Below are 24,719 nucleotides of genomic sequence, written 5' to 3' on the forward strand. Positions count from 1 at the left end.
TACCTTCATCCTCTGACCCCTCTTCTGTGTTATTGTCAGGCAAGTCCCAGACACTGGCCTCTCTTTATTAACACAATCGCTTTGTTATCTGTATTGTCAGCACCTGAGGCCTTAGAAATTGTATTTCATTTTTTCAAGGCTCAAATAAGACACACGTGTTTTTAAAACTCCACCAGTCAAGAAACAGAACTCTGGTTTCCCCCCTGCAAAAGCTCTCTATGTGCCTTTTCCTAGTCACAGCCCCGACCCTCCCTAAAAATTGCTACTTCCTTGAATTTATCATCTAATTAGGCATATTTAAGCGTCTGTGTGAGCTCTGAGCTGAGCCCGGAGCCTGCTTCAGTTTCTGTGTCTTCCTCTCTCTCTGTCCCTCCCCTGCGCATGCTCTGTCTCTCCAAAAATCAATAAGCATTAAAAAATTTTTTTAAACATTATAAGAATTTTTGTTTTTAAAAAACTGAATGTATCTTTTACATCTCTTGCCCTCTGTGGGTTTCCCCTTCATCCTTTTCCTTTCCACACACTTTATATTTTGAAGAACTCTAGAGACTGACCAGTGCTTTCTCACAGTTTGAATTTCGCTGGTTGCATGTTCTTGGCGAAGCTCAACATTTCCCTCCATCCCCTGTATTCCTTGCAAAGTGGTAGCTGGACCCAAAGTCTTCGTCAGATACAGAAGTGATCCCTTCGGCAATCTTATAGGGGCCACCGCATTCTTTCATCAGGGGACACAGAATGTCTTGTTTTCACTTCTTTTTTGATGTGAGCAGCAATTGATGCTCAATGTCTACATCCATTAATCCAACAGGGGTTTGCAAGATGGTGATATTCTAATTCCAGCATCTTATTTGCATATGTCGTTTGGAAAATCCTATGAGGAGACGCTTTCCTTCATCTGTTGTTTGGTTGCATGGTGATGCGGGTTACCTATCGCGTTTGATTCTGGAGGGGAAAGAGGTACCTTTTTATTTATTTTTTAAATTTTTTTTAATGTTTATTTATTTTGACAGAGAGACAGAAAGCCAGCAGAGGAGGGACAGAGACAGGGAGACACAGAATCCGAAGCAGGCTCCAGGCTCTGAGCTGTCAGCACAGAGCCCAACGTTGGGCTCGAACTCACAGACGGTGAGATCATGACCTGAGCCGAAGTCGGACACTCAACTAACTGAGCCACCCGGGTGCCCCTGGAGGTAACTTTTCACAAAAGGCTGATTCCTCCCAGTCTGCATCTGCATGTTTCCCCGTCTTTCCTCACTATAATTTCTCCTTTTGTGTCTTCAAATTCAACCTGGCCATTAGATAGATCCTCCTGTCATTTTTCCATGAGCTCAATCTCTCTCATCTCGTATCAATACTCCTTCAAGAAGCTCGTGCTTCAGTTACTATCCTGGTTCACTCTTGCCTGTTAGACCTGTGCCTTGGGAAAGTACTTTTATTCACTTTGTCCATGACTTTGGCTCCTCTCATTCCTTGGCTCACTAATGGCTGGCTCCCATCCCCACCCTGCAGCGAACCTGTCCCAGCAAGGTCACCACCAACCTCCATCAAAGGAGATTCATGCGAAATGAGTTTGGCGATGGGGACCTCTCCCCTGTCAAGGGGGAGAGGCATGGGAAGGTTATTTGAATAGGGTCTCACATCATGAATGGTCTCAAACTTAGGCTTCTAATATAATCTCCAAATAAGGGTATATACGGTCATTGGGTACAATGACCCAAATAAGGGTACAACAGTCATTGCTGTTGATGTGTTTGTATGTCCAGGGCATTGGTTTGTTAAAGATGATAGTTCTCCTCCTCTTTTGGCACTTCTTCATCTTTCAAAATATACCAGGACCCTCAAAAGTGAGAGTGACCTCAGCCTCAGTGTCCAAAAAGTCTTGTGGGGACCATCTGGGAGGCTAGGCTGAGGTGACACAGGACAGTGTAGAGTCACGTGGGTTGAAGGGAAGCCCCTAGACCCAAATCTGTTAGTCCCTTCTTCTCCAGCTTTCTCGGTACCAACCTACTTCTCACCTCCCAGGATTGTTGTGAACATCCAGGCTATGCTGAAATCGTGCACGCAGAACTTTACGAAGGGCAACTCTCAACCAGAACAGCCATCCAGGAGCTCTACCTCTATTTCTTTTTTTAAATTTTTAAATTTTTTATTTTAGAGAGAGAGAGCAGGCGTGAGTGGGGAAGAGGGGTGGAGGGAGAGAGAGAGAGAGAGAGGGAGGATCCCAAGCAGGCTTCACGTTCAGCACGGGGGTCTAGCCCACAATCCTGAGATCATGACCTGAGCTGAAATCAAGAGTCTGACGCTCAACTGACTGAGTCATCCAGGCGCCCCTACCGGTATTGTTTCTTAAATGAAATCAGAATCAACTCCATCAGAAACTCTCCAGAGATGCTGCCTGTAGCAAGGGTGAGAGTATGGTTCCCTGGTCTCTGTTGCACTTAACACACAAGCAAGACACAAATTTGCATACGTGTGTGTACCGGTTGTGACGCAAAATGTATTCCTTACCAGAGACCCCATTTTTTAAGGTTTGAAGATCAGTGCAGGCACTGTTAGGCATCTTTACTTCATCTCCCTTGAGAATGAGGATTGTTCTCATTCACAGATGAACAAACTGAGGCTTCAAGAAGATACGTGGGCTGGGATTCATATGCATGTTTTAGATCTAAGGCCTTGGAAATCTACTCAAACATCCTAAACTTCAGAATCACCTGGGAGCATCTTTTAGATGCTCACTCCCGGTCCCTCTACAGAGATCCCGATTGGGGGTGGTGGTCACAGACATCCGTAATGAGCCCCCTTGGGTGATCCGAGTGCTGGCTCTCCTGCCTGCCACACGGTACCTTACCGCTTTGGAGCAGCGATTCTGGAGGTTGGCCTGACCCCCTGTGGGGCTGGACAAAAGAATTGAACTCCCAATTTCTGCTTACTATCATGCCATTCTTTAATAATGTCTATGCATTTTATAATGCGCATGCTGTATTACTACAGTAGCTGACGTATATAATTTACAAATACCCATACACTCTACATATGGCCCCGTGCACACCTGGCTATATGTAAACGCACGTACGGGCTTCCAATATAAATACAAGTTTGGGTATACAATGCGGAGAGTGCCTTAACGTTTTCACCTGTTGGGGAGCAATGAGAAGAGGAAGGACATTGGTGCTCTGAGCTAGAGTCATCACCCGCATCTTGTTTTCAGGAAGATGCTCATTACTAGTTCAGGCTGCTCATCCCAAGAAGCACGGCGGTGCCGGATCCCGTAGGGGTACGCGGAATGTAATAATGACCCCCGGCATTCTGCAAAGCCAGGGGCAGCTGAGGTGGTCGAGAACATGCAGGGAATTTGGAGCTGGCCAGTGTTGAGGTCGGGTTGGGGTTCTGTGGGGGACTTGCCGTGACACTCTGGGCAGAGACGTTGTCTCCACGACCGTTGGCTGTCTCATCTGAGACTGAAAGTAGTAACAATCCTGATCTCCAGGGGTTGCTGGGGTAATCAAATGAGCTAACAGTAGCAAATAACTCCCATACTCCTATAAAGCACCTGTCGCTGTACTAAGTACTTTACATGGGTTACCCCAGCATGCTGCTCAGGAAGTACCGTTACTATCCCCATTTTACAAACAGGAAACCAAGATAGAGGTGGGTTAGATTCTTTGTTCCAGATCATAGCTAGTAAGTGACAGATCCAGTATTGAGAGCCAGGCTAACTCTAGAAGCCACATTCAGCCATGCTTTTCTGTAGTATCTCCCTAACGTGGTGTGTCAGATGCTCTGCACAGTACCTGGCACGGAGTAAGTGCTCGAGAAAAAGGTTATTATTATTCCGGTGTGGCTTCTCTCACGTACGTTACCTCACTGAGTCTTTGCTGGAAATCGGCCATCTGCATATTAGCCACAGCTTATGCAGAGGGGAAACTGAGGCTTAGAGAATTTGCCCAGAAGAACTTCCTTAGAGGGGCACCTGGGTGGCTCATTCGGTTAAGCATCCAACTCTTGATCTCAGTTCAGTTCTTGATCTCAGGGTCCTAAGTTCAGGCCCTGCATTGGACTCTGCGTTGGGTGTGAAACCTACTTAAAAAAAAAAAAAAAAAAAAAGATTAAACCAAAAAAAAGAAAAGTTCCTTAGAAGACATTTTATTTGCTTTTGTGTCAGAGATTTAGTCTTATGAAATGCAGATGATGCTGTTTAAAAGCTTCTGGTGAGGGGAACTGAATGGGCAGTGTCATTTCTGTCGCAGTCTCTAGAAATCAGCTCTACCCTCACTTCAGCTGGATGGCCAAACGGGATTAGGAGGGCCCGTTTATCGTTTGTCCAGGGGAGGTCTGGATACCCAGTAAAGGGGAACTTGGAATCAATTGTCGGCCAACACTGGTAGGGATCATCTGCAAATGCCCAGCAAGTTTGCTGGAAATGAAGGATCAGGCAAAACAATGACAACGTCCCACCGTTTGGAAGATGAGATGTAAGATGGCAAGTGTAGTAGCAGATGTAACGTATTTCTTTCCTCCTGTGTATATGGTTTTGAAACACATCGCTTTATGAAACATCTACGGGTTTCCTTTTAATTGTAGATACGGTCTGCAGAGTTCCTGCTAAAATCTCACAAAGCCTGTCCTGTGACCGAAATGCACTCCATTTTAATCCTTCTGTGGTGATGCCATTATTTTTACAGCTGTTTCTACAATCCCATATATGATTTATATGCAAGATCTGGTCTCTTTTTTATGTAAGTGTGTACTGTCCCCTGGAATCTTAGTAAATTCCCACAGGGCGGGGCCCATGTTGGCACATGGTCGGGGAGGGGGAAGACAGCACGGGGTTTGAAGAGGGACGTCTCCAGACCCGAAGCCAGGGTCTACCACATGCTGACTGCGTGACCTTGAGCAAGCCATTTAGTGTGTGAGCCTCTAGAGGTTACTTCAACCATACCTGGCAACTATTAGCAGCAGAAACAGAAGACACTGCATAAAAACCCATTGGGTGGGGCGCCTGGGTGGCGCAGTCGGTTAAGCGTCCGACTTCAGCCAGGTCACGATCTCGCAGTCTGGGAGTTCGAGCCCCGCATCAGGCTCTGGGCTGGGCTGATGGCTCAGAGCCTGGAGCCTGTTTCTGTATCTGTGTCTCCCTCTCTCTCTGCCCCTCCCCCGTTCATGCTGTGTCTCTCTCTGTCCCAAAAATAAATAAATGTTGAAAAAAAAAATTAAAAAAAAAAAAAAACCCATTGGGTGACTGGCTTGAAAAGGATTTGCATACTCCTGGAAACTCAGGAATTTATAATGGAGGCGTTGCTTGGAAACCTTTACTCTAGAACTTCATCTATCTGCTTTATAGCACTCATGTTAGCAGGTAGGGATTAACAAAACAGTCACGGGTTTCTTGTTCTGTATTAGGTTTTTAGTTTTAATTTTTTAAGCTGGGGCGCCTGGGTGGCTCAGCCGGTTCAGCGTCCAACTTCAGCTCAGGTCATGATCTCGCCGTTTGTTGAGTTTGAGCCCCGTGTTGGGCTCTGTGCGGACAGCTCGGAGCCTGGAGCCTGCTTCGGATTCTGTGTCTCCCTCTCTCTCTGCCCCTCCCCACTCACTCTCTCTCTCTCTCTGTCTCTCTCTCTTTCAAAAATGAAAACATTAAAAAAATTTTTTTTTCAAGTTTATTCATTTTGGAAGAGAGAGAACTTGAGCAGGGGAGGGGCAGAGAGACAGAGAGACAGACAGAGACAGAGAATCTCAAGCAGGCTCCCCGCTGTCAGCATAGAGCCCGATGCAGGGCTCAAACCCACAAACCACGAGATCATGACCTGAGGGGAAACCAAGAGTCAGACGCTTAACTGACTGAACCACCCAGGAGCCCCTAGGTTTTTTGCTTGTTTGTTTTTTAAATTTTTTTTAATGTTTATTTATGTTTGAGATAGCACGAGCAGGGAAAGGGCAGAAAGGAGACACAGAATCTGAAACAGGCTCCAGGCTCTGAGCTGTCAGCACAGAGCCGGACGCAGGGCTCAAACTCATGAACCATGAGATCATGACCTGAGCCGAAGTTGGATGCTTAACCCACTGAGCCACCCACGGGCCTCCCTAGGTTTTTATTTTTAAATCTTTATTTGGAAATAATTTCCAACTTACAGAAAAAAAAAAGTATAAATTAATCACCTTACATACCCTTTACCCAGATTCACCTACTGTTAAGATTTTACTCTGTTTTGGGGTGCCTGGGTGGCTCAGTTGGTTAAGTGTCCAACTTCAGCTCAGGTCATGATCTCGCCGTCTGTGAGTTCAAGCCCTGCATCGGGCCCTGTGCTGACAGCTTGGAGCCTGGAGCCTGTTTCAGATTCTATGTCTCTCTCTCTCTCTCTCTCTCTCTCTGCCCTTCCCCTGCTCATGCTCTGTCTCTCTCACTCTCAAAAATGAATAAATGTTAAAAAAAAAAAAAAAAGGTTTCACTCTGTTTCAGAGTGAGTTACATGCGAGTTACATGCTTGATGGCTTTTTACCCCTAAGTACATCAGCACATATTAAGTACATTCAGTTCCATTGAACTTCAGAGACTGGCTTCATCTATTTACACTGATACTTTTGTCTTCGTACCATCCATATTCCAAGTTTTGTCAGTCAATTTGTAAGAGGTTTTGACTGCATGGAGTCTTGTCTCAAGGTACCAGACTTGGCCCTTGAGAGTCACAACGCACAGCCATGGTGAGTAAAATTAATCTGGACTCTCTTTTGCTTTCAGGGCAAGGAATTAAAATAGGATAGAAGAAAAGTGACCTTTTTGATGAGCTCCTCCAACTTGTAGCAAAAGGCACATTCAGTGCCGTTGGAGACCTAGACCCGTTCCTTCAAACGACCAGAGAGGAGAGGGGAAGGCTAAGGCCTAAAGATGGGGGAGGGGGTGTCTTAGACCCGAAGGGCATGGAGCAAATGGGCACATGAGCCAGAGCCAAAAACCATCAAACATCAGGAGCCTGATAAGCTTCACTCTGACAGGCTCTTCTAAGAGATGGCGTTATCAGCATTAGTGACTGAACATCAGCCTGTGTTCCTTTCCCTAACACCCAAGAAATTTGATCCAGTTCACAATTATACTGATAAAAATAGGCAACATTTATGGAATGCTTACTCTGAGGCAGACACTATGTTAGACACTTTACTATGCATTACCCACTTAATTCTTATTAACAAGCCCTATTGTCTTCCCCATTTTACAGATGATGCAACTGAGGCTCAGCCAGGTTATGTAACCTAACCAGGTTCCCGCCCTTACAAAGTAGGTATGTCAGGGGCGCCTGGGTGGCTCAGTCGGTTAAGCGCCCGACTTCAGCTCAGGTCATGATTTCACGGTCCGTGAGTTCGAGCCCCGCGTCGGACTCTGTGCTGACAGCTCAGAGCCTGGAGCCAGTTTCAGAGTCTGTGTCTCCCTCTCTCTCTGACCCTCCCCCGTTCATGCTGTGTCGCTCTCTGTCTCAAAAATAAATAAACGTTAAAAAAAAGCATCCGACTTCAGCTCAGGTCATGATCTCACAGTTCATGGGTTCGAGCCCTGTGTCAGACTCTGTACTAACAGCTTGGAGCTTGGAGCCTGCTCTGTCTGTCTCTCTCTCAAAAATAAATAAACGTTAAAAAAAAGCATCCGACTTCAGCTCAGGTCATGATCTCACAGTTCATGGGTTCGAGCCCTGTGTCAGACTCTGTACTGACAGCTTGGAGCTTGGAGCCTGCTCTGTCTGTCTCTCTCTCAAAAATAAATGAGCATAGGGTCGCCTGGGTGGCTCAGTCAGTTAAGCGTCCGACTTCAGCTCAGGTCATGATCTCTTGGTCTGTGAGTTCGAGCCCTGCGTCGGGCTCTGTACTGACAGCTCAGAGTCTGGGTCCTGCTTTGGATCCTACGTCTCCCTCTCTCTCTCTCTGCCCCACCCCTGCTCTTGTTCTGTCTCTCTTCATCTTTCAAAATAGAATAAATGTTAAAAAATTTAAAAATAAATAAATAAATAAGCATAAAAAATTTAAATCTGGAAAGAAGAAATCAAATGTCTGTTTGCAGATAACATGATCTTATAAGTAGAAATTCCTAAAAACTCCATGAAAAAACTGTTGGAACTAATAAATGAATTTAGTAAAGTTGCAGGATACAAAATCAGCATATGAAACCACCTGTGTTCTACACAATAACAACAAACATTTGAAAAAAAATTAAGAAAACAATTCTACTTACAATAGCATCGAAAAGAAAAAAATCTTTGGGAGCTAACTTACCCAAGGAGGTGAAAGACATACACCAAAAACTATAAAACATTAATGAAAGAAATTAATGAAAACAAAAATAAATGAAATGATTACCCATGTTAACGGATTGGAAGATTTAATATTATTAAAATGACCATGCCGCTCAAAGTGATCTACAGATTCAAAGCTATCCCCATCAAAATCCCAATGGCGGTTTTGTTTTCTTTTGTTTTGTTTTACAGAAATAGAAAACACAATCCTAAAATTTATATGGAGCCACAAAAGACCCAGAGTAGCCAAGGTGATCTTGAGAAAAAAAGAACAAAGCTGGAATCATCACACTTTTTGACTTCTAAAATTTTACAAAGCTATAGTAATTAAAACAGCATGATAGGGTGCCTGGGTGGCTCAGTCAGTTAAGCATCGGATTGTTGATCTCAGCTCAGGTCTCTTCTCAGGGTCATGAGTTCAAGCCCCACGTTGGGCTCCATGCTGGCTGTAGGGCCTACTTAAAAATCAAAACAAAAACACAGCATGGTCCTAACATTAAGGCAAACAGACCAATAGAATAGAATAAAGAGCCCAGAAATAAATCCAAGCATATATGATTAACTGGTCTTCAACAAGGGTGTGCAGAATACACAATGGGGAAAGGATCACCTCTTTCCAAACAATGTTTGGAAAATTGGATATCCACACGCAATTTTGGTCCCCTATATTACACCAGGCACAAAAATCAACTCAAAACAGATCAAAGACTTCTTAAGTCTTTGAGGATCTGCAACTTATAAATTCCTAGAAGAAAACACAGAAGGAAAGTTTCTTGACGTTGGTTTTGGCAATGATTTTCTAAATATGACACCAAAAGCTCCGGCAACAAAAAATAGATGCATGAGACTTCATCATGACTACATCATAAACAGTGTCTGTACAGGGGCCCCTGGGTGGCTCAGTCATTTGGGCATCCAGCTTCAGCTCAGGTCATGATCTCACAGTTGGTGAGTTCAGCCCCACTTCAGGCTCTCTGCTATCAGCATGGAGCCCACTTCAGATTCTGTGTCTTCCTCTCTCTGCTCCTCCTCACTCTCTCTCTCTCTCTCTCAAAAAAATAATAATAATAATAATAATAATAAACTTAAAAGAAAAAGCTTCTGAATTGTAAACAATCAGCAGAATGAAAAAAGAGAAAATATTTGCAAGCCACTTATCTGATAAGAAGTTAATGTCCAAAACACACAAGGAATTCATACAACTTCATAGCAAAAAAACAAACAAAAAACAAATAGTCCAATTTTTAAAATGGGCAAAGGACTAGAATAGACATTTTTCCAAAGATATACAAATGTCTACTTGATATATGAAAAGGTGCTCAACATCACTAATCATCAGAGAAATAAAATCAAAATCACAATGAGACAGGTTGGTTATTACCTACCTGGTAGGTAGGATGGTTATTACCGACAACAAAACTAAACTAAAGATAACAAGCGTTGGCAAGGACGTGGAGAAACTGAAACCCTTGTTTACTGTTGAGAGAAATATAGAATGGTGCAACCACTATAGACATTCCTCAAAAAATTAAAAATAGAACTACCATATGGTAGTTCTATCCTACTTCTAGAAGGAAGTGATCCTACTTCTGGATATATATCCAAAATATTTGAAATCAGGATCTCCAAGAGGTATCTGCACTCGCATTTTCATTGTAGCACTCTTCCCAATAGCCAAGATATGGAAACAACCCAATGTTTATCAACAGCTGAATAAAGTAAATGTGTTACATGAATACAGTGGGATATTATTCAGCCTTAAAAAAAGAAGGAAATTATAACAATTGTGACAAAATGGGTAAACCTGGAAGACATCTTACTGAGTGAAATAAGCCAGTCACAGGGACAAATACTGCATGATTCCACTTATATGAGGTATTTAAATTAGGCAAACAGAGAAGCAGAAAATGGGGCGCCTGGGTGGCTCAGTCGGTTAAGCGACTGACTCTTGACTTTGGTTCCAGTCATGATCTCACAGTTTGTGGGATGGAGCTCCCTGTCGGGCTCTGTGCCGACAGCCGGGATTCTCTCTCTCTCTCTCTCTCTCTCTGACCCTCCCCTTGCTTGTGTGCACACATGTGCACTCTTTCTCTCTCTCTCTCTCTCTCAAAATAAATAAATTTAAAAAAAAAATTAAGAAAATAGAGTGTGGTTGCCAACAGCTGGGAGAGGAGTAAATGGAGTTGTTGCTCAATGGGTATAAAGTTTCAGTTATGCAAGATGAGTAAGTTCTAGAGATCTGCTGTACAACCTAGTGCCTACAGTTAGCAATTCAGTGTTATACACTCAAAAATTTGTGAACAGGGTAAATCTCATGTTAACTATTCCTGTCACAAAAGCAACAACACACACACGTACACACACACACGCACGCACGCACAGGCACACGCAAAGGGGCACAAGGAAACTTTTGAAGGTGATGGATATGTTTATTACCTTGACAATGGTGATAGAATCATGGGTGTATGCATCTGTCCTAACTCACTAAATTTTATACATTAAATATATGCAGTTTTGGGTGCACAATTACATATCAATAAAACCGAATAAGAAACAACAACAAAAACTTGTTTCATCCCCCAAAAGCTTGAGATACCTGATGTATTTGTTTGCTAAATAAAACCAATCCTTTTGGGAGCAAGTAAGAGAAATGGTTTCATTGAACTTCCAGCGTAAACACAGAGACCGGAAGTCATACTTCTTTTCCCATAGAACTCTGGAAAATTGAAACACAGGCAGGATGGGGTTGCATCTGACACGGTTTAGAAACCTGGAAAGCCAAAGACCTGGTATACACCTGGGCAAACTCTAATTCCCACTGTACACAGATCCCAATTAAAGACAAGTCTCTTCAACAGTGGCAATGACTTGCCCTGGGCTGGAAGACGACATATGAAATTGTTTTGAACTGAATCCCCCATGAACCAGCAAATATCCTCCCCTCTCAGAGCCTCCATTTCTCTGTCTGAAAATGAGGTTAACGACACTATGCGAGAGCCTGTCTTGGGTGGGGCCCTTCAGCAACTGCTTCTCACCTGCGCCTTCCTTGGCCTGGCCTCACAAGCCCCCACCAAGTGGTTACTTTGCAGAGAGACTATTGGCTCACTTACGAAACACATCTCTCCTACTAGACTGAAATGCTGGCTGACAGAAACCATATCGTGTCCCTTTGTGTGTTGCCCAGCATAGAAATTGGCACACCATGATTATTTAAAAATTTTTTTTTTCAACGTTTATTTATTTTTGGGACAGAGAGACACAGAGCATGAACGGGGGAGGGGCAGAGAGAGAGGGAGACACAGAATCGGAAACAGGCTCCAGGCTCCGAGCCATCAGCCCAGAGCCCGACGCGGGGCTCGAACTCACGGACCGCGAGATCGTGACCTGGCTGAAGTCGGACGCTTAACCGACTGCGCCACCCAGGCGCCCCTGGCACACCATGATTATTGATCAACTGCTTGGTAAATCGATTTTTTTAATTTTTTTTTAAATGCGTGACACAGGGGCGCCTGGGTGGCTCAGTCAGTTAAGCGTCCAACTTCAGCTCAGGTCATGATCTCACAGTTCGTGGGTTTGAGCCCTGCATCGGGCTCTGCGCTCAGAGTCTGGAGGCTGCTTTGGATTCTGTGTGTGTGTGTGTCTCTCTCTCTGCCCCTCCCCTGCTTGTGTGTTTACTCTCTCTCTCTCTCTCTCTTCCAAAAAAATAAAAAATAAATAAATAACAACATTTTAAAAATGCATGACACAAAGAAAAGCTTACATTTTGAGCAGGCTGGCACTTACTAGTTTGAAAGAGCAGCCACTGCCCTACTCTCAAAGATGACAAACCTTCTCGTTTTTAGTTTGGCGTCTAAGCATGACCATCACCTGATAGTAACTTATTTTTGCTTCCTGTGAGTCAGAGAGCCAAAGACACCGTCCCCAAGCCGCCAGGACAGCCTTTAAACAAACGGCCCCATAATGAATAGTTTGGGCACAGTAACAGCTTTCACACACCTTGTCACCTTATGGGAAAGCTCTAATTTGCCTAATGCTATGTATTAGCAAAGTCCATGTCCTATCATTTCGAAAGAGTCGCTAGGAAGGCTTGCTCCGATGGCCAGAGAGGAGCCCCATGTCACAGCCCAGGAGAGCAGCTCGAACATGTGGCAGCACAGGCAGCAACTGTGTGTCGTGGAAACGAGCACTGTGTCAGCCGCTCTGCCTCCGTGAGGTTCGTCTGGAAAGCGAACCGTACCGGAGATTAAGCAATAGAACAGGCACAATAGTGCAACGTGACTGCCAAGGCCCCTATAAAGATTGGACACGGTGTTTTTGTTTTTTCCCATTTTCCAAATGGGACGCAATGGGTTTCAGAGCAGGTCTGAGAGAGGCAGTAATAACCAGGCTTTCAACGCTGGAAAGATCCCTCACGCTTCCTACAGGCAAGGTAGCAAACTCTAGAAAGAGGTGGGGAGAGGCAGGTCGCAGGGCTTGGCATTTGGCGAAGCTGACAACAGGGAGGGCACCTGAAGGGAAGCTTTGCCAAGTACAGACCTCTGTAAAGAGGGAAAGCCCAAGGGGCGCCTGGGTGGCGCAGTCGGTTAAGCGTCCGACTTCGGCCAGGTCACGATCTCGCGGTCCGGGAGTTCGAGCCCCGCGTCGGGCTCTGGGCTGATGGCTCAGAGCCTGGAGTCTGTTTCCGATTCTGTGTCTCCCTCTCTCTCTGCCCCTCCCCCGTTCATGCTCTGTCTCTCTCTGTCCCAAAAATAAATAAACGTTGAAAAAAAAAATTAAAAAAAGAGGGAAAGCCCAGTTCAATCCGATGAGTACTCATTGGGCACCTGCTTCATGCTGGAAACAAGTAATAATACATTAATATTTACTGAACACCTATTATGTGTTTAGTGCTTTCATACACACGTATCTGCTCATCCTCACACTGGTCCATTCCAGAAAGTGTTATTGCCTCAGTTTTTAAAGATGAGGTAATTGAGGTTCAGGGAGGTTGTAGGATAGACAGCCAGGAACCGGTAAGGGCCGCCCTTGACAGCCAGGTCCTCTGACGGTACATTCTATTACTCCGTGGTCAGGAGTGCGCATTCTTGTTGTTCCTGACACTACTAGTTTCCAAAACAGATATGAGGCATCTTTGGAAGGGGGTTTCCAGGGGAGATGAAGTAGAGGGACCCCAGCAGTGTAAGGCGCCTGCAGCCCCAGCTGCCTGAGTCAGACAGGTACATAGTAAGTAGTCAATAAATGGCATGCTGACTGACTGGGGTGGGGGGATGGGGGAGGGGGAGGAGCTTGTACCCAGCACCTACCACGTGTTGTGAGAAAAGAGACCCTGGGTGTGTTCACTGCTTGTGTATATAGGGACAAGCGTTTTGCACTGTACCTGCCATGTGCTATAAGTAAGTACAGGTGTTCTGGGATCTGCTGGCTGCCAGCTAGGAGTGAGGTTTGCCACGAGTATCCACCATGGGCCAGGCGTTCTGCAGTTCTTACCGCACAGAAACTCTGTGAGTTGGGTGTGATTATTCCTATTTTGCAATGAGGATATTAGGTTCAAAGAGGGGATGCCGAGTCCACAGTTATAGGTGGAGTTAGTGGACAAGAAGGCTGGATCCCCTGCTGAGTGCTCAGGTTCCTTCACTTCAGAGGAGAAACCATCCCTCCCTGTCCTCCCCCAAACCCACCATAGAAGAGCAGACTGGAGTGAGACCCTCCTCCCCCCATCCAAGGTCTAGCCAGCTAATAATAATAATAATAATAATAAAAGACCAGCCACTTAGTGAACACTTACCATATACCCAGGTACTTGAGCGCATTGTCTCACTTAATTATTTCATTAATTTTGTCCGGGTTAGTATTCACATTAGTCAAAGGGAGGCAGCAATCCCGACTTCCCGCGAGCGGAAAGCCAGTAAGCGACAGAGCCAGAAGGAGAATCCACTTGGACTTGACTTTAAATTCCTTAACAGGGGCTCAGCCTCGGCAGCGGCGGAGGGGCGCGGGTCTCCCACGCAGAGGCGGGGCGCGGGGAGCCGTGCTGCTCCCGGCCGTCCGGAGGGGGGCACTGCAGACCGCGCTCGCCTCTGCGCCCGCCTCCGGCCCCTGGCGCCCAGGGGCTCTGGCGACCGCGTGCGCCGTTCTGGCCCCCACCCCGCCTCCGCCACCCCCCGGGCCCCGAGTTCGGGCCAGCGCCACACGTGGGTGCCCCCTGCGCCCCGCCCTGCATGCGCGGTCCACTTGGACACCGAAAGGCTCCAGGGACAGGGTCTTCCGGGGTGGACGTGGCGCTCCCGGCACTGGGCCCTGCGTGGCATCTGGGGATTTAGAGGCGTCCGGCTCCCACCGGGCGGAGGAGGGGAAACCCCGGCAAAGAGCCGGGACTCCGGGAGGATCCCCTGCGTATTTGAATGTCGGTCCGCTGCTTCCCCACCCCACCCCGCCCACGCTGTCCCCTCCTCTCTTTTCTGTTCTGCGGAGTCCACACCCCATGCCGCCGAATTCTGACTTTGAACCCTCACCAAAATCCCTGCAAAACAGCATCGCTGTCCCTGGGGAGAGGACCCCACCTTGGACCGACCAAAGCGAGGTCACGTTTTCTGAAGTTACTCCCAGGCGAGTTAGGAGGCATCATCCACTGACCTTGACCCTTCCCCGCGGTCACCTGGGACCCTGGCATTTAAGGTGGGCAGTTTAACGAGGTGATAACGAAGTGAAAATGGCCTGGTAGCCTCTTGAATTTGAAGCCGGATTGAGGCTTTCTTTAGAAAGGGAATTTTATGAATAGGTTACTCCCATGGAACTCTGTTACCAGTAATAACTCCTGAATGTTAATTGGTCATAATTAGCTTGTTAAAAGTCTCCTAGACCCCTCCAAGTTCTAAGAGGACAAGGGAAAGAAAGTTTCTGAGATTTACAACTGAGAGGGAAACATCATATTACTTTCTGCATTAGGTTATACATTAGCATACTTGTTCAAGTGAATTTTCCGCTTTCAACTTTTTAATATCTTTCCAATTCCCAACCAGTCTCTGGAAATTTAAAAAGGGGCGGCAGGAGGATTGGTGATGTGTATGCCACAGATGGCGATGGAAAAGCTGCCCAGAACATGTTGACATTTTAAAAAAAAGTTAACATCCCCCCACACTTTAAAACTATGATATTAGGAACAGAGTATAATGGCAAAAGTTACTCGTAGAACATCTGTTCCTTCCAATGGGAGGATTTCTTTCCTGCCAAGAATTTATGAATTTTATATAGGAGCTTGGGTCTGTTTGGGGAAGGGAGAAGGAAGCTGGCCAAAGCAGCCAGCCCCCTCCTCTGCCCGGAATGCGAGGATATTTTGCTCCTGACTTCTAGATGGTTCGTGGGGCTGCTGATGGGGCAAGACTCACCCTTCAGAAGGAGATGGCTGAGGACAAATCTCAAATAACTGCCATGCCTGGTTTAAAGTACAAAGGAAGGTCAAGGCCATAGGACTTGAAGACAAGATTCCCCTTCACAGGGGGCCTAATCCTTTTTAGAGGAGAAAGGAGAGCTTATAATTGGGATAACATGTAACCAACTGGTATCAGCTCATTCCAAGAGTCCCTTTCATTTTCACATTGGCCAGATAGGAGGCCATTCATTCATCTCAAAAACTGAGTCAGTCCCTTCCTCTGCAGTCAATTGTCTTTTGCTTTTGGTCAATTGAGCCTGGTGACTGGAAATTTATCTTTCTAAAACCACCAGGGGGTTGCTCAGAAAAGACATCTAGGTGAATAGGACACTAAATGGATTAGCAGTTGAAACATTAATGAGTCTCTTTTGACTCAAAGCAAGTTTCTCTCAGTAGATTTCCAGTGGCCTCCTCTTCTGCAACTGAGAGAACCTTCTCTCCTGAGAAGGTACAGGTCCACCGTGGAGATCCACTTTTTACATTCCTAAGTAGGCTATTTTCACTTCTCGATCTTTAAGTGGGATGATTTTTTTTTTCTTTTCTACTCAGAGGATTTCAAATGAAACATAAAAAAGAGTCTAATCCATTTAAGTATCAAGAATCCAAATTGTTCCTCTTTGACAGTGAGAGAGGAAAAAACCACCAACACGAAGAGTTTAGCACACTTATTCAAGTCAACAGATATTTATTAAACACCTACAACATGCCAGGCATTTCCTAAGAAATTGTCCCGCCCCTCATTCTAGAAGCCAGCTAGACAATAAATGGCTCCAGCATATGTTACATCTCAAGTAATGATAAGGGCCATGAAAAAAAAAATCAAATATGTGAAAGAAATACAGAATAACAGGGGCAGGGTGGGATGGCTTTTAGTATGGTCAGAGAACACTGCTCCAAGGAACTGATGTTGGAGTGGTCCTTCTAGAATTTTCTCAGTGGTGATGTACCTCCAAACACATAAGCATAGGTCTATTTTACCAAGCTGGAACCCACTATACAGCTTTTCTCCCTGTCTCGTTGACTTCTGAGCATTCTTCTCTGTGTGTAGAATAGTATATGGCTCAACAACATGGGAGCCGGTAGAATCAGGTTTAAATCCCAGCTTCACCGTTCAGTCATTTGATTGTAAGCTCTCTTTGCCTCAGTTTCCTCAACCTTAACACGAGGAGAATAATACTGCCTACCTCATAGGGTTTTTGTGGGAACTACGGGAGAAAAATGCGTGTCAAATGCTGAGTGTGGAAACAGCATGTAGTAAAGCTCAATAAATGTTAGCTCTTATTACTGTTTACCAGATAATCTAAATGGAGGGTGGTAGTCTGTTCCGAGGACTTATTAGGACCTACTTAACCACTGCCCTACTGTTGGACACAAAGAGTTGAACACAAACCAAACTCAGATGATGTGAAAGGAAGGAGAAACATAAAACAGTAACCACACAAAATCCAAATGGAGAAAATGCCAAATCAACACATTTTCTAAGAGAGACTCCCTTCTGACATCCTTGATGCTGAACCACATCCACACATTAAAAACCTGTCCATTTGCCACCTATGCCTAGGTTAGGGCGCCCCTGGGCCTTATCTGTTAATTTATGGTCAATATATGGCCTCCTGTGCAGCCTGAGAATGAGGGCCTGGAAAATCAGGCTGGAATGAGGTTCCGCAGTGACATAACTATGGGGTACTTAGGCCTCAGCTGCCTCATGTGTGCAAAGGAACCTTCAGGTGACATGTTCTTTGGAACTCCTTCCTTCCAGCTGTCATTTGCTTGTTCCTTGAGTACTAACTAGCTCCCAGACTGTGCTCCTGTGTTCTGAAGAGCATTCCCTGCTTCCGAGATCCGAAATGACCCTCTGAGTCATTTGTTCAAGCCCTGTGGCACATACTCAGATCTATTTTAGGTTGAGATCCTGTTTAGGGGAAAAGGGATTATCTTTAGATATTGGGAGCATCAGGAGAATGTCGGCAGAGCACTTTGGAAGATGGCAGAGAGGGAGTGTCTCCCATGGGCCGAGGCTGAGATCGAGGGCTCAGAGCACAGCGCACCTCTTTCAGCTACTTCAGCTAACTTCCACATCGCTGTTCTCCACTGAAGGGGGCCTCAGCATGTGTGATCTTCAGCAACGGAGACTTTCTTGGGCTTACCTCTGGCCCAACTTTCGAGAGGGCTGCTGCTCTTTATTCTATTTAATTACACGTAAAAGTGCTTTGGAATCAGTGAATGAAATATTTGAGAAAAGCAATGGCTTATTTACTCTTGCTGATCTTAGAGAGGCCTTGGGGTGCTGTGATGCAGAAACAGATTGTCCTTTCTTGAGTCATTTTCCAAACTGGATCATAGAGGAATGTGGTGTATTTTTAATAGAATGACAGATAAGATTACTTGTTTCTATTAGCGAGAGGGATGGGTTAGGTCAATTTTGTCCACATAGCTTCCTGTGCACCAAACATATCCCCTGTTTAGATTAAAAAATAAGCACATTCCAAGGAGGTGAAGAGCAGATAATCCTCCAAATGAAATTAGCTTTACTTTATCTGTGAGGCGGTTGTGACATGACAGAAAGAGCCTGGGGTTAGGAGCCAGGTAGACTCGGGTTCTGATCATTAGGGAGGGTGTGACCTTGGGCAAGTCACTTGACTCTTCTGGGCCTCGGTCTTCTCCACTACAAAATGGGTATAATAACAAACTCTTAAACACCTAGTAAAATTCTGGACACATCGTAGGTGCTCAATGAATGTGAGTGTTTTCCATCCACTTCCAGTGCATTCAACCGACAACTCCAAATCCAGGTACCAGGCACATTCATCCCGACAAACAAGACATGTTTTCCTGTGGTCAGTGATGATAGAGAAGCTAGAAACTGAAGGCAACAAACAAACAAACAAATAAATCACGCGTTTTAAACGCCCAATCTAAGAAATTGTGCCTCCTCACGAAGTTTCTATTCTAGGCCTTATGTTGCCAATCTGGGAATATTGTCAAAGCAAATATTAGTTAAAAGTTGTTGACCAAGGGACAGGTAGTTAAATATTGTGTACAGCCGAGGGTATTGTTATCACAAACCTGAAATAATTTTTCTCAAACCTTTATGTTTAAAGGGAGATGTTGGACAAAAGTATTCAAGTGTGTCCTGAGGTGGTCGGCCGGAGGATTTTTTTTCTTGTCAGTTTCTTTTGTAGACCCAGTGTCTGTTTTTAAACAAAGTGCCCATGCATTCCGATTAAGGAAATAAATGAAATGTATGTGTACCCAAACCTAGGAGTTATTTGTCAGTTCCTAAAGAGATGACTGGATCGGTATTGCTGGAGCCTAAGTAGACTCCACCATTCACGGAGAAAATCAATCTATCACATTCCCCTTAATCAGTGCAAACATTCGGCTGAGCAGTTTTATCAATTTTTTAACAAACCGTATTGATTGTATATCAGGAGGAGAAACTGAAAATAAAGAACTCTAAACCTGGAAGAGGTCATGCATTTCCAAATGCAAATTGAGATCCAAACATTAAACAATAGGGATCTTCTAATCCTTTTACAAAGGCCCAAATTGCAAATCAGACTCCCAAGCCAGAGTGGCTTTGCCTAACAAAGTCTTTAATGCAAAGAATCCCTTAGGCAAAGCCTCCTCTGTTTCTACAAGCTTTGGCACCAAAAGAGCCTTACGAAGTCAGTTATGCTCCCTAGCTATGAAGTTAATTGTGCCTGAAACAAAGTCAGGTTGTCCTCCTGGTCTAGATATGCAGTCTCCAAACCATAGAAAGGTGTCTTGGATCGCAGATTAAGTTCCATTTGGCCTGAATCATTAATTCCAGCAGAAGTTTGAAATATTTTGTTGAATAAGGTTGAAACCTTCGTGCCAAACCAGAATAACACGTTTTAACATGCTTTAACATGCACCTGATAAACAAGTTGGATGTATCTAAAATAATAAGCAGTCAAGAAAATTGTAGGGGAAAAAATGGTGTATGTTGCTGTAGTTATCGTGGTTGAGTCTGTCAAAGAACTATACAATCACTTTCTAAGAGAGGCAAACAGATTCTACTGGCTAGATTGCTGATTTTCATTTAAGTTACACTTTATACCCCTCGTGGAGCCATTGTACCAGGAAAAAATAGCTGCAGACGTGCGTATTTATGTATTCTTCCTGACCCTTGTTTCCCCTACCCTTTGCACAGTGGCTGGTAAAGTAGGTCTTTGAGCAGATTATATATGTTTGAATGGAATTGCATGGGAAGAGAAAGAAGCAGAACGAAGCCTGAATTATATTTTATATTAACACTCTTATGGAATGGCTCCTATGTCCTCCAAAGAAGGGAACAGTGGTGAGTGTTATAGTGCCTGTTTTAGCTGGCTGGTAGCAGAACACTAAAAGAAGCACTGTAGAGAACAGTAAAATGCTTTTTTGGACATCAGCTGACAGGATGTTACATTGAATTTAGAACTGTCCTGTTTTTTAATCCCTCTTTTTTTTTTTTTTTTTTTTTGTATATGGAATGCTTCATGAGTTTGCGTGCCATCCTTAGGCATAAGCCATGCTAGTCTCCCCTGTATTGTTCCAATTTTAGTATACGTGCTGCACTTTCCTTTTAAAATCATCCTTTTGGGGGTACCTGGGTGGCTCAGTCGGTTGAGCGTCTGACTCGTCATTTCGGCTCAGGTCATGACCCCAGGGTCTTGGGATCCAGCCAGAGTTGGGCTCTATGCTGAACACGGAGCCTCTTAAGATTCTCTCTCTTCCTCTGCCTCTCTCCCCCCGATCACACTTTCTCTCTCTCTCTCTCTCTCTCTCTCTCTCTCGCTCGCTCTTAAAAAAAATGAATAAAGAGAAGAGTATAAAAAAATAACTAGAACCATCCTTTTTGTTTTTTAAATTCTTTATTCCCCTCTAAATTTCCCTTGGGTTCTCAGGATATAGCAGTCAGCTGCTGGCCTGCTGAATGAGCTCAAGGTGCTGGTTGGTGTTCTGATCCAGACTTGACGTGACCTTGGGCAAGCCCAGTCTTTTAGGTGGGCCTCCATTTTCTCCTTGAGTTAGATGGTCTTGAAGATACTTTCCTGCTCAGAAAGTCTGTGTAATTTATTTTTATTTGTTTATTTATTTATTTATTTATTTACAAAGTTTATTGTGATATTTATTTCTTTACAAAGTCTGTAATATTTATCATTTATTTATTTGTTTATTTATTTACAAAGCTTATGTAGTATTTCTTTATTTATTTACAATGTCCATGTATATGTCCTTCCTTCCTTCCTTCCTTCCTTCCTTCCTTCCTTCCTTCCTCACTGACATGGTCTATGTAATTTCACAGCTTTAGAACTTGCAGTCTGTTCCCCATTCCTCTGTGAAGCACTAACGGGGGCTCAAAGGCAGGGGTATTTGTTAACTTCATGTACTGTTTTCTAGATTCAGCTCATTTGGACATGTTCAGAAGTCAGAAAACTACTGTCATGCAAGCAGCTAGGAGAGTTTCAAACTTGAAGAACCGCAAAGCAGGTGGGTGGTGACTTCACAGCCACGGATGGATGGATGAGCCTTCCTCATTGGGGCAAACTGGCTCACCCAGGATCCTACAGCGTAAAGTGCCTTCATTAGCTTTTAAAGTGTGATTTTTTTTTTTTTAACCTTCATTGTCATCTGTATACAGGACACTTATAATTTTGCCCTTGTAAAGAGGCACAATGGATTATCCAAGGATAAGGATAAAATAGTGCCTTTTTGGGGCCTTTTTCCAAATTCTGACTTCCTGAAGGCCATGCCCAGTGGTCCCCTAACTGCTTCCTGTGGGTCACCTGACATCCATGTGCCTCCCCCAATACACAGCAAACCCTCCAAATGAACAAAATTCTTTCTAGAATCAATGCAGAGAATCACCTGGCAAGAAAGCATCCTCTGAAAAGAGATGCTAGGATTTGGGGGTAACTATTCAATAAGTAACTTTACTCCATTAAATGCAGTAACTGTGGGTATTCAAGGGCAAATAAGGGAAGCTTCCAGTGCCTTCCAGGGACTTGTGTCTGTTGGAGGAGCCAGACCCACAAAACCTTGTAGCATGTGAGGATATGAGTTTAATGAAAGATCTAGATTGACTGAAACATGGGAGACTTTTAATAAAAACTGGGCTTCGAAGGATATATAGGAGCTTGTCAGGGGAATGTGGGTTTTTCCAGAAGCAGGAGAGACCCACATCTCTAAGCAAAGGTTCAGAGGCTGAAATAGGCATGGTGCATTGAGGGTCAAGAGTAGTTTAGCATGGCTGGTACAATTAAGGATGATTGGATATTTAAGGAGAGAATACTGGACGCTAGGTGGGAGCTACCGTTGAAGGACTGACCATGTTAAATCTTTATCTACTAGGCACTGGGGACCATGGGAAGTTAATGAGTAGGGGAGGGGCTTGACCAGATCTGTTTGATCAGGAGAGCTGTGTGTTGGGCCAGAGCTGGGGATAAAAACAGGAGCTTTTTATTCCACCTCGAACTGAAAGTGTGGATACGCTCATGGCATAGTGACCAGCTCAAAAAACATCTATGGGAAACTCGGGCTTCCCTGTCGGTCTACCTTTAAATAGCACTTCGGTTGGGAGACAGAACTTGGGGGGCTTTTGACTTTTTACCGGCTTTGTTGGAAGGACCTGGATATTAGCAAATCCTTCTGAATTGGTGTGTATCCATTTTGCATGTGACCTTCCCTGCCCAGCAGACTGAAGACAGAAGTCTTAGAAAAATGCGTTGAATGAATGAAAAACAAAAGCCAAACGCCAACTTGTAAAGGGAAACTCAGTTTCCCGTTCCATAAAATGGGGATGGAGAGGGAGATTCCACCCCTGTCTTCATTGTGAGGATCTGTTACAGTAATGGAGGGTGTAAATGCTTCATAGATCTCACGGGTTTGTGCGGAAGTGAGGTGTTATTATACACCAGCAAAAAGTGACCAGATCAGAGAAGAGGCACTCTTGTGCTTACTGAAAAAATCCCATCTATCATGCCTAAGAGACTCTGCTTTGTGGTTTACATTGATTCACTAATCTCTCTAGCTTTCAGCGAGTGTATCTAGAATTCTTTCAGTATCTCTGTAAAGTTATTTTTTACCAATTTTAGCTTTTAAGTGGGTATGCAGATACAGCATCTGAGTGTTGTGTGGATATGGCCACCGTTCAGTAACATGTTGATCCAATGCCAGTTAGTACATATTCAAATATTATAGGTGACATAGGTATTATAATCCCCCTCAACGCCCCCTGGCCTGGACAGGTTTGACTGTTTGATTTTATATCATTGCCAAACCTCTACCTGAGGCTTCATTTATCTACCTACCTACCTGCCTATGTCTCCATAAAGAGCTATTTCTCTTGTCTCTTGCTTTGTTTAGATGATATCATGTACTGTGGACATGAAAAGAAACATAAAAGGATGACAAATGGTCCTCATACTTTAGGGTACCATTATAATTATTGTGTTGTATCAGTGGAAAATGCTCTGCTAGGTATAATCAGATGTCAAAAGGATCCTGGAAATGTGTATTTCCTTTCTGTTATGAAATTGCATTTATATTTATTTCCTCCTTTTCCTTTAAGAACAAGTGGAGAAGGACTTGGGAGGGCAGGTTGCAACATGCTGACTCCTCTCAGTGCCGGTGCTGGAGAAGACCAGAGCGATTGGAAAAAGTATTACATCAATGGTATTATGGAAAACAATTAAAAAGGTGGACTCCTAGGGGCGCCTGGGTGCCTCAGTCGGTTAAGCATCCGACTTCTGCTCAGGTCATGATATCATGGTTTGTGGGTTCGAGCCCTGCATCGGGCTCTGTGCTGACGGCTTGGAGCCTGGAGCCTGCTTTGGATTCTGTGTCTCACTCTCTCTGCCCCTCCCCTGCTCACGATCTGTTTCTCTCTCTGTCTCAAAAATAAACAAACATTAAAAAGAAAAATTAAAACAAAAAAAAGAAAGGTGGACTCCCAGTGTATGTGATTCCAGAGAAGCAGTTTAATTGATGCTCTAACCCTGTGCACCCTCCTCCTGCCCGACTAAGCTAACTGGCTCTGGTAGCCTAGATATCAGCCTGCAAGATTTTCTGTGTTTAGGCTAACATGACAGCAGTTGGTTTCTTCTGTTTTGACTGCAACCGGGCATTGAAGCTCTTAGGTACCTTCATTAGGATTTAAGAATTTATTAGTTTTTCAGAAGATGGTAAGAAATTTACTCAAGATTTACTTTTTTGTTTTAAGGTAAAGGCTTCCAAAGCTTGTTTGTCTCCAACTTTCATTTTAGTTTCACTTAATAGGAGAAAACTTTCTTTTCATACAGCATTCTGATTGTGAACAGTCGCTCCTTTGCATTTTCACAAGTAGAACACTCCGGGATATGTTCCACAGCATTCATCATGTAGAGCGTTCTTGGTGGTTTTATGTGAAATATTATTGAATGGCTGTGCATGTGAACAATGAATGATAATTTCATAAATGAACTTTAGGAAGCAGACATGGCTTCAGTTTAGCACTATAAAAACATGTCACTATACTCTAGAAGGTGCTAAGAAAATATGAAGAAATGAAACACATAAAATACATGATAACACGATAGAAGAATGGAATACATAAGCTAAAAAGGTGTGTGGAGGACTGGATGTGTGTGTGCTGGTGTGCGGAACAGAGCTTTAGAAGCCAGAACATACAATAGAACAGGTGGCTGACATGGGCTGCTGAATTTAGGTACTGCCATATATCAAAACATGACAGGCACCATCACTGCTTGTTTTAAATATTTTCCCTGTGGACTTGCTTCCTTGGCATAAGGACCACCTCCCATGGGCTTTCTTATATGTAAAATTATGTGTAAGAAAGGTTAATCTTCAAATATGAAATAACATCGCGTGTTTCTAAAAATTAGAACAGTTTTTGAATGGAAGAAAATTCTTCCCCCGACCATTCTACATGATGAGATGGTGAAGGTTCCTGTTTAACAAACCGAAACAGAATTAATTGTAGGCACTAAGCAGGTTTTCAGGTAGGAAGA

General features: G+C 44.2%; 1 protein-coding gene and 1 pseudogene across 1 annotated transcript; one reads left to right on the plus strand and one right to left on the minus strand.

Annotated features, from left to right (window-relative positions):
* Positions 1-13,736: 13,736 nt before the first annotated feature.
* Positions 13,737-23,512, plus strand: LOC109493902. Its single transcript, XM_045042720.1, has 4 exons — positions 13,737-13,777; positions 14,240-14,679; positions 21,112-21,201; positions 23,282-23,512. Exons 1-4 carry the CDS (start codon positions 13,737-13,739, stop codon positions 23,323-23,325), a joined length of 615 nt encoding a protein of 204 aa, XP_044898655.1. The 3' UTR covers positions 23,326-23,512.
* On the minus strand, positions 20,190-20,286 carry LOC111557644 (annotated as a pseudogene).
* Positions 23,513-24,719: the final 1,207 nt, after the last annotated feature.

Source organism: Felis catus, chromosome D4, assembly GCF_018350175.1.
Source record: "Felis catus isolate Fca126 chromosome D4, F.catus_Fca126_mat1.0, whole genome shotgun sequence".
Taxonomy (NCBI): Eukaryota; Metazoa; Chordata; class Mammalia; order Carnivora; family Felidae; genus Felis; species Felis catus.